This window comes from Eriocheir sinensis, chromosome 58 (genome assembly GCF_024679095.1).
Source record: "Eriocheir sinensis breed Jianghai 21 chromosome 58, ASM2467909v1, whole genome shotgun sequence".
In the NCBI taxonomy this organism is placed as follows: Eukaryota; Metazoa; Arthropoda; class Malacostraca; order Decapoda; family Varunidae; genus Eriocheir; species Eriocheir sinensis.
The window spans coordinates 8,608,470-8,624,051 of NC_066566.1; the positions used below are offsets into that span (position 1 = coordinate 8,608,470).

Sequence of the window (15,582 nt, forward strand, 5' to 3'; positions counted from 1 at the left end):
AGAGAAGTGAATAAGTGAGGACGAAAAAGGAGAGGGTGAAGGAGTGAGAATGACTGAGTGAAAAAGTAGAGTGAGCACGAGTGAGAAGGGAGTGTACAGGGGTGAGGAAGAGAAGTGAATAAGTGAGGACGAAAAAGGAGAGGGTGAAGGAGTGAGAATGACTGAGTGAAAAAGTAGAGTGAGCACGAGTGAGAAGGGAGTGTGCAGGAGTGAGGAAGAGAAGTGAATCAGTGAGGACGAAAAAGAGAGGGTGAAGGAGTGAGAATGACTGAGTGAAAAAGTAGAGTGAAGCAAAGGGAGTGGGAAAGAGAGTGCAAGGAAGAAGGAACGGAGACGGGAGGGAGAGAGCGGCGGTGAAGATTGAGATAAGGCAGTAAAGTGAAAAAAAAGACCTGGGAATAATTTTGATTAAGGAAGAGCTTGTGATGATAAAGGAGGGAAGAAGAGGAATTATAAAAGAGTAAGGAAGGTGGAGCGTTGAGGAATGAGGAAAGTGGATTAAGGAGGGAAGGTCCACGGCCCCCCTCGAATAGATCCTTCCTTCGACGTCACCCTTGCATACATAGATATAATTCGCTCCCAGGCTTATCAACAATGGTGAGCCTATCTAGACTATAAAGAACTAGAGTTAAAAGGGGCGATAATTTTCCTTTGTTCTCATAAACTTATCAATGTTAGTCCATGATAGTGTTAAATTCCAACTTTTACTCCTGGATTCGCGCCCCCCTATGGACACTAATAACGCCCCCCCCCCCCCCAGTTTAAGAGGTATAGAGGCACAGAGGGTACTGAGAAAGAGGGTGTGATGATAAAAGAATGAGGAAGTGAAAAATCGAGTGAGCAAAGAGTGACTTAAGGAATGAGAGGGTGGTGTGGAGAAAGGGAAGCAAGGGAGAGCGCCTGAGGAAAGGGAGTAAGGAAGGGAAGTGAGGAAGGGGAGTGAGGATGAAGTGAAATCGTGTTGCTAGGGAAGTGAGAAAGGAATGGAAAGGGGCAATGAGGAAAGAGAATGAGGAAAGGGAAGTGAAGAAAGAGGAAGAAAAAGGGAGAATTAGAAGGAAGAGGGGTGAGGAAGGGAAGTGAGCACGAAAGAGAAGGCGAGGATGGAGAAAAGATGGAGAGGAAGAAATGGGGGAGAGAAGGAGGGGGAGATAAATAAAGAGGGCATAAGAGGTACGAAAAGGAAACAGGGTGAGGGGGAGGACGGGCAAGTAATAAAGCGTGGGTTGAAAATGAAAGAGGAGGAGGAAATGAAGTGAAAAAGATGGGAGAATGAAGAGAGAAATGAATGGTGAAGTGAAAAAGACCGCGAGGATGATTCAAGAAGAAGGATGGAGGAAACGCACAAGAAAAAAAAAGTCTGGAGGCGGAGGGGGGGGGGGGGGGCCGTGAAGGCCTCGGTGGGTAAGTTGGAAGGAGGAGAAATGAAAGCTGGAGGAGGAGGAAGGTGGAGCGATGAGGCAGGAAGCAGGGCGGCTGGCCTCAAGATACAACCAGGAAAACATCTCGCGCGTGAAACAACCTTGAGAAATATCAGAGAAACACGGACTACTCGCTCCCTTCAATTACAAAAAAATGAAGCGAAAAAAAATCGAAATAGGGTAAATAACTAATCAAGAACCCGCAAAAAAACTCTAAAACAAAGGAGTATATATAATAGAAGAAAAAAATGCCCCAGTTGCCAAGTGAGCTTCAGACTAATATATATATATATATATATCAGATATATACATATATATATATATATATATATATATATATATATATATATATATATATATATATATATATATATATATATATATATATATATATATATATATATATATATATATATATATATATATATATATATATATATATATATATATATATATATATATATATATATATATATATATATATATATATATATATATATATATATATATATATATATATATATATATATATATATATATATATATATATATATATATATATATATATATATATATATATATATATATATATATATATATATATATAATATCCCAAAATAAAATCAACAAAAACAAGCTACTATATTTCCTCGCACCAAGTGTTACTGTGAACTGAAACTTCAATTCACAGGTGAAAGGTTTCCAGATCCACACAGAAGCATAGAGGCCGTGCGGGTCCCTTGTTAGGAGAATATCAGTGCAGCCACCAAACAGCCAGATAAAGGTAACACATGAAAGTCAATAAAAAGGATAAATAATCTATAGTCTACACACACACACACACACACACACACACACACACAATGAAAAAACAACTATAACAACTGTTGATATGTAAACGATATCTGCAAGCTATTATTTGTGAATGCCTTTATTTTCAGAGAGAGAGAGAGAGAGAGAGAGAGAGAGAGAGAGAGAGAGAGAGAGAGAGAGAGAGAGAGAGAGAGAGAGAGAGAGAGAGAGAGAGAGAGAGAGAGAGAGAGAGAGAGAGAGAGAGAGAGAGAGAGAGAGAGAGAGAGAGAGAGAGAGAGAGAGAGAGAGAGAGAGAGAGAGAGAGAGAGAGAGAGAGAGAGAGAGAGAGAGAGAGAGAGAGAGAGAGAGAGAGAGAGAGAGAGAGAGAGAGAGAGAGAGAGAGAGAGAGAGAGAGAGAGAGAGAGAGAGAGAGAGAGAGAGAGAGAGAGAGAGAGAGAGAGAGAGAGAGAGAGAGAGAGAGAGAGAGAGAGAGAGAGAGAGAGAGAGAGAGAGAGAGAGAGAGAGAGAGAGAGAGAGAGAGAGAGAGAGAGAGAGAGAGAGAGAGAGAGAGAGAGAGAGCACAGACGGAGGCTGACAGGCAGACAGGCAGTCACGACAAGGAGACCGGCTGACAACAACAAAAAAATAATAATAAAACAGGTATTTACCAACAGCAGCACACACACGGACATACAGACAGTCAGACAAATAGTCGGACACGATAAGACAAAAGTGGAAGTCAGGCCTGGAAAGGACGACAACGAATGAAGACGTGAAAGAGGAAGCGCTGGAAGCTTATCTTTAAGAATGCGAATAATGAAGATCGAAGAAAATGGGACGAGCGGCTGGAACGAGAAAATTGCATTTAATACACTGAAACACGTGCCACAAAGACCTTTCGTTCACGAACCGAGGCCTAAAATTTAATCACAGCTGACGCCACATGTGAGCAGAGGTTTAATTGCCCCGTTATCTTAGGAACTGAACAACAACGACTTAACTGGATACAGCTGGAGGTTTATAAACTATTTTTTTTTTTAAGATTTTGGTTATATCGCCAAAACTGATCGTCGAGCGAACTCTTTAACTGGACACAGCTGGAGCTTCATTAACTTTTTTTTTATAATTTTGGTTATATCGCTAAAACTGATCGTCGAACGAACTCTTGCAACCGCCAAATTACTTTTATTAATGTGCTTTCAATCTATTCTATTTATTACAATTATAGATTGATCCATCCCTGTATCTTCTAATTTTTCACAACTGTACTGAGGTTTTCATCCAACACCAACAACAATTTCTTCTCTTCCGTGCACCATTACATACAGCCACAATTTTTCTTTAATCCCCGCTATGTAACCAAAATAGCTCCTTTGTATTCCTTTAACGTTTTAAAAATCCATAACACCCTCTTCATATATGTCTACAATGTTATCGTAATCTTACATACCTATTTCTAATACAACGGCATCAACTCCTTATGTAAATGATTTTCCTTCCTACACTGTTAACCGAACCTGAAGCTGCTGTTTTCGATCCCTTGATTATTACTGACACCATTACTTGTTGTTTCACTTTTTAACAGTTTTCAACCCCATCACGTGTTAGTCCATATCATAATATTATTAACAACAGTCTTGAAGCTTCTTTACATTCCTTTCTTGTTGTCCATACCCGTCCAGTTAATTTCAATCCTTGCAGTGATACTAACACCAAAAATATCTCCCTGCAATTTCACCATAACCCACAGCTGCTCTCTCCCATCTCAAAAGTGTTACCAGTACTGTAAACAACTCCTTCCTCTCATATCAGATTCCGGCAGTGTTACCAACATCACAAAAGCTCCATCCAATATCAGTAGCATTACGAACAAAGCAAACAGTTTTTCTTTCCCTCTCAGCCCCTAATAAGCTATTTTCTCACATCAACAGTGCTACCGATAACTGGATCAATCATTTCATAGTGTCTGAGTGCTATCAGCGACACAGTTACCTCCCTGATATGGGATTTTACCAACACCCAAGCAGCGGCTTCCTATAACTGCAAAATTACCTACCACCAAAAGGCACTTCTATCGGGATAGTTTTCGACGCTACAAATAGTTTTATCCAAAATTCCCGAATTTCAACATTCTCACATTCAATTTATTTTATTCCCCTCCCTACAGTTACCAGGACAGCAAAATGCTTATTTATATTTCTGCGGTGCTATTAAAACCCAAAACAAGTTCCATTCACTGTAGTGCAGCAAGAAGTACAGGTAGCATCTCCCATGCATAGTGTTACAAACACTCCAAATAGCTGCTTCCTAGTGCTTGAGTTCTATCGACACCAAAATATGACTACAAAATATTTATAAAATGAAACTGCAGTAATAAGAGGAGACACATTCTCATAGTTAAGAAAGAAATACATGACATTGTATTTTTAGCTGTTATTTACTGCCAAAAAGGTTTCCCACGTGGCAAAGCTCCATAGATCGATACTTCACTTCTCTTTCGATGCATCTTGCGTGCTGGCAAATAATATAATGACAAATATGTCTCGTGTAAACGACTCTACTACTTTGCTTATCAACGTTTTTTTTTCTAGTTACTTAATATAATAACAAGACGAGGTTCATGAATGTATATTTTTTTCCAGGCCGAGAACTATTTGGTGGGTCACCTTGACAATCCAGACTCAATATTTTAATGAAAGAACTATTCTGAGAAAGTTGGAACACACGACAGTTCTAACGAACATGAAATAAAAATTTTGCTCGAGAAGAAATGAACAGTTGTTCATCTTTCATTCATAAAGAAAATAATAACCCAGTCGGGAAAATACATAATATTGCCACTCCACATTTACCTGGACGGGGAGGAGGAGGCCGTGGCGGGGCTGCGGGCGGTGTGGGGCAGGAAGAAGAGTACCTGAGAAAAAGTGGCGACACTTTAATTTACTGTAATTGAAATTTTCCTCCTCCCGACGTAATATTCCTCCTCTCAGCATTTTCTTTTCTTTTCGTACCTCGAAGACTTCTCCAAGTACAGCACCACTGCCAAAACTTTGATGTCCTACTTTTTTGCTCTTCTTTTCCGCAACACAAACACCGTGAAACACACCAACATATGTTCTCTTCATGCACACATTAAAATCTAAACAGGTCGAAGCCCAGAAAATTAAATATAAAACGACTTAACAAATACTTACAAAATTTGAATAAAATAGATTACAAAGCTTTTAACCAAAAGTATCCATTGGCCATTTCACGCCCCAGCTTCAATTTGGAGTCACGGGGAAGGAAGGGTTCACTCGTGCAGGGTTGGAGAAAAAAAGGAAAATAGCTAATAAAGTCAGGATTCTAGACTACAGACGATGGGGGGAGGTGATGAGCGATCGACAGGCGCCACTGAGGTGAGATCATGTGCATAAAAATAAGTTAAAAGAAAGCAGAACAGAAACATGGTGCTTTTACCTTTCAACACGACGACAACAAATTTATCGAAAAGTACATCACAAGATTACAGATACGTGGCATTATTAGGCGTTGTGTCTAGCCTTTCGGCCGGGTGTTTTGCAGGTGTTCTGCATGGTCGGGAAAGTAAACATTGTTCATTTTATTCACTATTTTCCTTTTGCTTTAAATTTCAAGAGCTATGAAAGAGTAGCACTGTGAAGTGTTCAGTTGTCATTGTCTTCCTTTTCCGTCTTTTCTTTACTCTGTGTGTGGGTGTTTGTGTCGAGGCAAAGAGTCGGACTAACTGACGTGCAGGACGATCGAGAGGTCGGCCGCCATGGCATCGCAGTTCATTAAACGGCAGCTCGGAAATGACTCTTACCTGATCTTTATTAAAACCTGATCCTTCCCCCCTCACCCTCCCCACTCACACGCGCAGTTCATTAGAGAGATGAGCTTCAAATTTTTTGTTAGTTTTTATTGTTATCTTCTTCTTATTATTATTATTATCATCATTATTATTATTATCATTATTATCATTATTATCATTATTATCATTATTATCATTATTATTATTATTATTATTATTATTATTATTATTATTATTATTATTATTATCATTATTATCATTATCATTATCATTATCATTATCATTATTATTATTATTATTATTATTATTATTATCATTATTATTATTGTTATCATTACTATTATCATCATTATTGTCACTATAATCATTATTATTATAAATATCATAGTAATGCCATGGACATTTGTAAGGGCACTGGTGAGATAACTTACCCCCAGTTATAATGGAGACAGGAATAGGAAATAAGGAAGTAAGAAAAGAATTACGTGCCCATTGAAACGGACCCCAATACTCTCCAGGCTTCTATAGCTTTACAGATTTCTAAGATGTAGGGAGCGGGTTCTCACTCACCACAGGCTCAATGGCCGATGGGACGGAGGTAAACACAGAAGCCACTCCCAGCTATAGCGTATGCCCCAACATCACCTTTCCGTCACTGTATAAAGCATAATATTTTTAAACTGTACAACTATTCATCGCCTTTGTCGTATATTCGTTATGTCTCACCTCTTGTTTCTCCTCTGACTAACCACAATTTTCATGTCTCTTGTTTTCATGTCTCTTGTTTCAGCCTTTGTCGTATATTCGTTATGTCTCATCTCTTGTTTCTCCTCTGACTAACCACAATTTTCATGTGTCTTCCTGATGACTGGTATTGTTTCATGTGTCTTCGGTCCCTTCATTAGCAGAGTCCGTTGCGGTAATCAGATCCATCACGTTACTGAACTTTATATATGTTATTTTTTTTTCCTGACTACACGCTTTGTTTTTACCCTGCCTTCGTTCCCTCCTTTAGCAGAGTCCGTAGCAGCAATCAGATCCATTACGTTACTGAACTTTATACATGTTATATTTTTCCCTGACTACACGCTTTGTTCTTACCCTGCCTTCGCTTCCTCCCCTCGCCAGAGCCCCGAGCGGTCATCACGGCGGGCCAGGAGCTGTACCTCGACCGCGGCTCCACCCTTCGCCTCACCTGCCAGGTCCTGGACGCGCCAAGCACCTCCGACTTCCTGCTGTGGTACCACGAGCAGAAGGTGAGGGCGGTGGCGCGCAACGGTGCCAGATTGTCGTACTCAGCCGCTTATATTTCCCGACTTCCTACTCCCAAACTGTCTTCTGGGCTCCAATAATGAAACTCATTTATAGTTATCGTTAAAAGAGAAAGATCCTGATGTTTCTTGGCAATAGTTAGGCGTCAGACACCGGTAAAAACTAAGCTTTGGGTACAATAACCTGGCAACGGTGGTGGCGCGGCAGGGTGGCACGGGGAAGGTGAAAGATGATAATTAGGGGAAATCTTGCCTCGTCACTGGTTTTTATCACTTTCCCTGGCGCCTTTTTATCTTTCCTTTTTTTTCAATTTTCTTCGAACTACTTTCTTCCTTCCAGATTTTTTTTTACCTCTATCGTTTTTCCTCCATTTCATCAAATCCCAAAACCATTTCCTCTAATTGCTTTCTACTTTCCCTCATTTTTTTTCAATTATTTTCTAACTATTTTCTACCTTTCATTTTCCCATTCTCCATTACTCCTTTTATCACTCCCTGTCGGCTTTTTTTCCTTTCCGGTTTTTTTTTCAATTTTCTCCGAACTAATTTCCTCCTTTCATATTTTTGCTCATCTTTTTCTCCTCCATTTCTTCAAATCATAGCAGCATCTCTCTTCACTCCTTTCGTACTTTCTTTATTTTTTTTCACTTCTCTTACTGTTTCCCACCATTAACTTTTCCCTTCTTCACTCACTTTTTTCCACCCTCTTCTTATAATATCACTTCTTCCTTTACTTCTCTTCATTTCTTTCCTTTACATTAGTTTTTCTCTTTTTTCTTCCTTTTTTACATTTCTACTCTTTTCCTCTTATTGTTCCACCCAGTCCCGAACCTTTCCCTTTTTCTTCTCTTTCCCTACTCTCTCAGTCCCTTTTCCCTTTCCTTTTTCTCACTACTTTCTATCTCTTCTTCTTCTTCTTCCATTTTTCCTAATTTCCCTATCCAGTTTCTTCGACATTTTCTACTTCCTTATTCTTGATGACTTCCTTCCCCTTACTACTCTTGCAGGCTTTCGATTCTTTGTTCCGTTGCCTCGATCATAATTCCTCTCTCCCCTTCGCCCCTCTCCTAAGGTGGCCAACTACGAGGTGGAGAAGGTGGAGGTGAACGTGAGGGTGAACAACGACACCACGATCAGCACCCTCACCCTGCGGGACGCCCAGGTGCACAACTCCGGCCAGTACACGTGCAGCCCTTCCAATGCCCGGCCCGCCTCCATCCGCGTGCACGTGTTGAGCGGTGAGTCACGAGCTAAGTAGTGAGTGATAGTCGCCGTATGATAGCTTTAGATTGGGCCATAAGTCTCGCCACCTCCTGATTGGTTGGATGAAATGAGCTTGAAGTTTGGAGTCACTGTTACTATGGAAGGGGGGGGCGGTGCGGGGATTCTGGACAAATTAATGTATGGTGACTATAATTGTAAGGAGTGGTGTGTTGTGTGGTAAGTCACGTGCTGTCCTGTGAGTCAAGTGTTGTGCGGTGAGTCACGTGCTGTCCTGTGAGTCAAGTGTTGTGCGATGTGTCATGTGTTGCTCACTAAGTCACGTGCTAGGCGGTGAGTCACGTGCTAGGCGGTGAGTCACGTGCTAGGCGGTGAGTCACGTGCTAGGCGGTGAGTCACGTGCTAGGCGGTGAGTCACGTGCTAGGCGGTGAGTCACATGTTAAGCGGTGAGGTACATGCTAGGTGGTGAGTCACGTGCTAGGCAGTGAGTCACGTGCTAAGCGGTGAGTCACATGCTAGGTGGTGAGTCACATGCTAGGTGGTGAGTCACATGCTAGGTGGTGAGTCACGTGCTAGGCGGTGAGTCACGTGCTAAGCGGTGAGTCATGTGCTTGGCGGTGAGTCACGCGGTAGGCGGTGAGTCACGTGCTAGGTGGTGAGTCACGTGCTAAGCGGTGAGTCATGTGCTTGGCGGTGAGTCACGCGCTAGGCGGTGAGTCACGTGCTAGGTGGTGAGTCACGTGCTAAGCGGTGAGTCATGTGCTTGGCGGTGAGTCATGTGCTTGGCGGTGAGTCACGCGCTAGGCGGTGAGTCACGTGCTAGGCGGTGAGTCACGTGCTAGGTGGTGAGTCACGTGCTTGGCGGTGAGTTACGTAGTAGGCGATGAGTTACTTGCAAGGGGGTGAGTTACGTGATATGCAGTGAGTCACGTGCTAGGCGGTGAGTCACGTGCTAGGCGGTGAGTCACGTGCTAGGTGGTGAGTCACGTGCTAGGAGGTGAGTCACGTGCTAGGCGGTGAGTCACGTGCTAAGCGGTGAGTCATGTGCTTGGCGGTGATTCACGTGTTAGGCGGTGAGTCACGTGCTAAGCGGTGAGTCATGTGCTTGGCGGTGAGTCACATGCTAGGTGGTGAGTCACATGCTAGGTGGTGAGTCACGTGCTAGGCGGTGAGTCACGTGCTAAGCGGTGAGTCATGTGCTTGGCGGTGATTCATGTGTTAGGCGGTGAGTCACGTGCTAAGCGGTGAGTCATGTGCTTGGCAGTGAGTCACATGCTAGGCGGTGAGTTACCTGCTTGGAAGTGAGTTACGTTCTAGGCGGTGAGTCACGTGCTAGGCGGTGAGTCACGTGCTAGGAGGTGAGTCACGTGCTAGGTGGTGAGTCACGTACAAAGCGGTGAGTCACGTGCTAAGCTGTGTCACGTGCTGAGCAGTAAGTCACGTGCCAATAGTCTATTGTACAGAGCTGTCACGCGCTCAATAATCAGTTGCAGAGTTGTCACGTGCTGTGCGGTGAGTCACATGTTCTCCCTCCAGACAAGTATTGTGCTAGGAGTCATGTGTGGCTCACTAAGTCATGTGTTAAGCTTTGAGTCGAATAATGTCGGGTGAGTGAAATGTCAAGGGGTGGATGGGTTATTAATACGTGGCTCTTGTGCGAAGGAGATACTGCAGGGAGGTATAGTCCAATACTGGGCCTACAATATTGTGGTAGCGCAGGGGAGTATAGTACATCCTATTCTGCCTTTCGTAATAACTCTGACCGTAGCTGACTTAACAGAATCATGCACATTTGTGAGGGTCGTGAACTCAAGACCCTATTTACGAAGGGGCTAACCGGGGGTCCTCCACACAAAAAGGGTCCCAGCAAAACAGCGAACCACGACTCTTAACCCAGCTCAGGCTTTGGTGGGGATTGTGGTGGTGAATACTTTTGGTAATGAACCGTATTGGCTATCCGGCGGCGACTCGGAGACAAGTACTGTTTTGACTTAACTCAGCTCCTCTTTTCTATTTCGGAAAAAAATAATACTGGCTGTCGTTTGGAGCCAAATGTCCAAACGTGGTACCTGCTGGTAGAAAAAGAAATGTATTTACCCTTTGCTGGTAAGGTTTTAAGGTTTGCGTCTGTGTGTGGTGTGTGTGACCGCTGAGGGGCGAATGTGCCGCAGGCCGCAGTCTTCTGAGCGGCCCAAACAGGAAAGACACAGCTGGGAGGTTTCGTATTATTTCGCCCAGGGCTTTATTGTGCTCTCCAGCAGCTTAAGAATGATTTAACTTGCTGTTAAATAATTGTTAGTTTAAGTACCTGTAGCTATATTGATTTCTGGTCTTAAGATAAGTGATTACAGACGCCCTCTCGCTGGAGAGGGCGTCTGTAAACACTGATCTTAAAACCAGAAGTCAAAATAGCTACTAACAATTATTTAACAGCAAGTTGAATAATTCTTAAGCTGCTGGAGAGCAAAATAAAGCCCTGGGCGAAATAATACGAAATCTCCCAGCTGTGTTTTTCCTGTTTGGGCCGCTCAGGAGACTGCGGCCTGGGGCACATTCGCCCCTCAGCGGTTACACACACAGACGCAAACCTTAAAACCTTACCAGCAAAGGGTAAATACATTTCTTTTTCTACCAGCAGGTACCACGTTTGGACATTTGGCTCCAAACGAGAGCCAGTATTATTATTTTTTTTCCGAAATAGAAAAGAGGAACCGAGTTAAGTCAAAACAGTATTTGTTGAAACATGGACTAGCGGTCCATTGTGGCGAAGGGTTGCTCTGGGAAGGTGGTGAGCTGCGGTAGTGGTGAACAAGGTAGTTCGGTGGTGAGTGGGGAGACGGTGGTAGCTGGTGTGGTGGTGGTGAGCAGACTGGTGTTGGGTGGTGTAGTGGTGAACTATTAAGGATAAAGAAAATATAATGGTATCGGAGTGGTGAATCTGTGGTGAGTGACGTGGTGGTGATGTTGAGAAAGTTAGGTGTTGGGTGGGGAGGTGGTGAATTTGTGGTGATTGGTGTAGTGTCATGGTGGTGTTGGTGTTAATGTTACAGTTCAGAATAGATGGTTGGTGATTGGTGAAGTGGTGATGACATGTGGTGGTGGTGGTGGTTGTGGTGGTGGTGTTGGGGTTAGTGTACTAGTGGAAAATAGATGGTTGATGAGTGGTGAGGTGGTGGTGATTGGTGAAATGGTGGTGACTGGTGTGGGTGGTATTGCGTTTGGATTACAATTGTGGTGAGCGATATCCAGGTAGAATGGTGAGGTGGGTGTGATTGATGTGGTGTTGGAGGTACTTGAGTCAGTGTGGTGGCTGGGGACAAAGGGTTGATGGGTGGTGGAGTAGTGGTGATCGATGTGGTAATGGTGGTGGAAATGTTTGGAAGGAAAGGGTGATGGGTCGTGAAGTGGAGGTAATGATGAAGTGGTCGTGGTGGTGTCTGGATTAATGTGGTGACGAAGAGCCGATGGGTGGTAGGTGGTAAAGTGGTGGTGACTTATGTGGTGGTGGTGGTGTTTGGATTAGCTTGGTGGTGGGAAGCAAAGGGATAGGGGAGTAGAGGGGGGCGGGTAGGTGACCGGCCGTGGTGGTCTGAATGATATGGGTTTAAAGCCGCACCAACTACGACAGTCATATGGGCCCTATTGTGTGTGTGTGTGTGTGTGTGTGAGAGAGAGAGAGAGAGAGAGAGAGAGAGAGAGAGAGAGAGAGAGAGAGAGAGAGAGAGAGATAGTGCTTATGAGTAAAATAAAAACCCAGACAACAAAACTCTCATGCAGACACAAACGCAAAAAAATAAATAAATAAATAAATAAATAAACACGAGCAGACGAGGCCTCCACCGATATGGTGTAAAAATAAAAGTATAATATAATACTGAAAAAAAAAGGATGCAGTGGAAGTGGTAACTGCAACGCTGTGACCCTAATGGTGATGGTAATGGTGAAAATGGGACCTGCTGCGGTGACTGGAACCAAAGTGCTAATAATGAAAATGGCTTATTTTTGTTGACGGTAAGAATGGCCATGGCGGTGGTGATTGTGATGGTGATGGTGGTGGTGATGAGGACGAAGAGGAGGAAGAGGAGGGGAAGAAGGGAGATTAGTTATGAATGAGGCAAGTCTGCATGGCATAGCTTATTCAAGTGTTGTGTGTGTGTGTGTGTGTGTGTGTGAGAGAGAGAGAGAGAGAGAGAGAGAGAGAGAGAGAGAGAGAACGCGTGCGCGCGTGACAAAAAAAAAATAACACGGCATTTTCTTGTTCCAGGCGAGCACCCGGCAGCCATGCAGACCAACGGGGCTCAGACGCTCCCAGGCCCCCGTGGCTGCTTCCCCTTGGCGAGAATGTTGCCCGCGATCCTCCTTTCTTTACCTCCACTCTTCCGCCTCCACTTCCAACTCCACTTCGTCTTTCATTACACTTCGTGATAAGGGCATAAAAACTCAATTTTTTTCCACTTACTAATTTTCTAATGATTTGTAAAGGATAAAACAACTAAACGACAGACTGACTGACTCGGTCACTCAATCTATTAATTAATGGCTACATGACTGATTGACTAACCTGCTGAGTGATTACCTGACTTGCTGGCTGACTGACTAGCTGACTGGCTGACGTACTAATTAACTGAATCACTGACTGACTGAGTGATTGACTAATTTGACAATACCGCAATCAACTTCGGCTGAACTTTTTTTTAAACAACTAACGAATAGCTGGACGTGATATCATGTGTTGGTCTGAAGGGCTGCGGAATAATTCTAACACTGGAAGCGATACAAAAATGGCAAAACAGTGAGCGAATGATATTTAGTGCATTGGTAAACAGGCGGACTGATTGACAGACACACTGACCGATTAACTTTAAAATACACACACGCGCATTTAGTTGTGCTTATTTATTTTGGGCTTTTGGCTAGCGCTAGTAAATGACTGAAAACATGTCACGCTGATAAAATAATACGATTAATCTTCACGGAAGGTTAATGAAAGACAAACTGCACCGGAGGAAAAAAGGGAAAATGATACAAAATAAATCACACACACACACACACACACACACACACACACACACACACACACTCTCTCTATAACTACACTCTATAAGCTAATTTGGGGAGGGTTTAATTGATTAACTGGGGTGTCCCATCATTCTGCCGCAACTATCACGGTTATATGGCGATCGGGAGTCCAGCGCGTGATCAGACCAAGAGGAATGAAAGTTATACCCAAACCAACAACACACGCACACACACAAAAAACTAACAAATAAAGAAATAAATGGAAAATAATGCAGCAAGTTTATCTCTTAACATACATTTCCTTTACGGTGAATGCCCTTGGAAGTCTCTCACCCTCCTCCTCCTCCTCCTCCTTTTCCTTCTCCTTCCCCTCCTCCTCCAACCAGGGCCTCACTCAACCAAGTGCCTCCCACACGCTCCTCCCCGCGAGTGGTAGCTTCTAAGGACCCTTTGTACACTTTCTGTCATTGTAAATATATACCTGTAGGGGAGCCGTGCCCCCTTCCTGCGCATGTTTATAGAAACTGACATGTATACTGATCTCTATATGTATACAGTGTGTGTGTGTGTGTGTGTGTGTGTGTGTGTGTGTGTGTGTGTTATAACGTACCTACTTGCCATAGCAAAGCTACTTTTACTCTGAGCAAGAGCTAAAGACTTCATGAGTCTTGGGTGAGTGAGGCGAGTGTGGGCAACAATGGCAGGCAGTTCCGTCTTAAAAAGTATTCAAGGTTTCAGCTAAATGTCACGAATGGGTATTATCATTGATTAGAACAGGTAAAGTTATACAATTAACCATTAATGATGAGCAGATGAAAATAAATAAAACAGATGACGCTCTGTGCACCACACCACGGTAATCCTGCCTAAGGTAAAAATTGTAAACATGGATATACTTTACCACGCAGTCGTCTCCCGTACTGCACCGTGCACCTCGCGAAGAGAAACTACCGCGGATGCCGTATAGATGACACGGCTGCTGGTGGGCTTCCGGGTGAGGCCCGCCTTGTCTCGCGTATGAGATCGAACAACCGACGCAACAAGGCGAAACCCGATGAACTTATTTAAACAAGACTCGAGACGGAGCGGCGCGGGTACGAACAGCCATGACGAACTGGAAACAGGCCTGAGGAGTGCAGGGTTATGGCAGTGTGTGTGTGTGTGTGTGTGTGTGTGTGTGTGTGTGTAAATAAGAAAATTGTTGTATATAAACCAGTGTGTGTGTGTGTGTGTGTGTGTGTGTGTAAATAAGAAAGCTGTTGTATATAAACCAGTGTGTGTGTGTGTGTGTGTGTGTGTGTGTGTGTGTGTGTGTGTGTGTGTGTGTGTGTGTGTGTGTGTGTGTGTAAATAAGAAAACGGTTGTATATAAACCAGTGTGTGTGTGTGTGTGTGTGTGTGTGTAAGGACGTGGCGTGGTAGCGAGGGAACGGGTGACACAGAGCTATGGACTGCTACGTTGGTCATAATTATTGCTGTCACTATTACTATCAATACATTATGATTATCATCATTTTTATCATTATTATCATTATAATGTTACTGTTTTCGTCTTTTCTTAAATTTTCTTATTATTATTACTATTATTTTCATCGTTATTATCAACATTATTTTCATTATTATTATTATTATTATTATTATTATTATTATTATTATTATTATTATTATTATTATTATTATTATTATTACCATTGTTATTGTTATTATTATCATTATTATTATTATTATTATTATTATTATTATTATTATTATTATTATTATCGTTATTAATATTGTGTTGATATTATTTTCATTAACATTATAATTATAATTATTATTGCTACTACTATTATAACACGTATGTTTGCTATATTCCATTCCTACTGTGATGGTATGACCCTTCTGCCTTCGTCATACGTTTATTTTTCATATATTCTCTCTCTCTCTCTCTCTCTCTCTCTCTCTCTCTCTCTCTCTCTCTCTCTCTCTCTCTCTCTCTCTCTCTCTCTCTCTCTCGTCACTTCCCCGCCCCGGTCAGTGTGGGAGGGCCCCTCCCCCTCCCCCCAAG

The 15,582-nt window shown here is 42.7% G+C and overlaps 1 protein-coding gene and 1 long non-coding RNA gene across 2 annotated transcripts in view; one reads left to right on the forward strand and one right to left on the reverse strand.

Annotated features, from left to right (window-relative positions):
• The window catches only part of LOC126985121 (uncharacterized), a 65,854-nt gene extending 51,311 nt beyond the window's left edge, over window positions 1-14,543 (reverse strand). The window contains exons 1-2 of the long non-coding RNA XR_007738320.1: window positions 14,438-14,543; window positions 5,066-5,127 (exon numbers count right to left, since the gene is read on the reverse strand). This is a non-coding gene — a long non-coding RNA (uncharacterized LOC126985121). The remainder of the gene's footprint in view (window positions 1-5,065; window positions 5,128-14,437) is intronic.
• LOC126985120 (zwei Ig domain protein zig-8-like) overlaps window positions 1-14,849 on the forward strand; it is a 126,510-nt gene extending 111,661 nt beyond the window's left edge. The window contains exons 5-7 of the mRNA XM_050839603.1: window positions 7,153-7,280; window positions 8,368-8,533; window positions 12,782-14,849. Of these exons, the coding sequence (XP_050695560.1) occupies window positions 7,153-7,280; window positions 8,368-8,533; window positions 12,782-12,942 (455 nt within the window). The 3' untranslated portion in view covers window positions 12,943-14,849. The remainder of the gene's footprint in view (window positions 1-7,152; window positions 7,281-8,367; window positions 8,534-12,781) is intronic.
• Window positions 14,850-15,582: the final 733 nt, after the last annotated feature.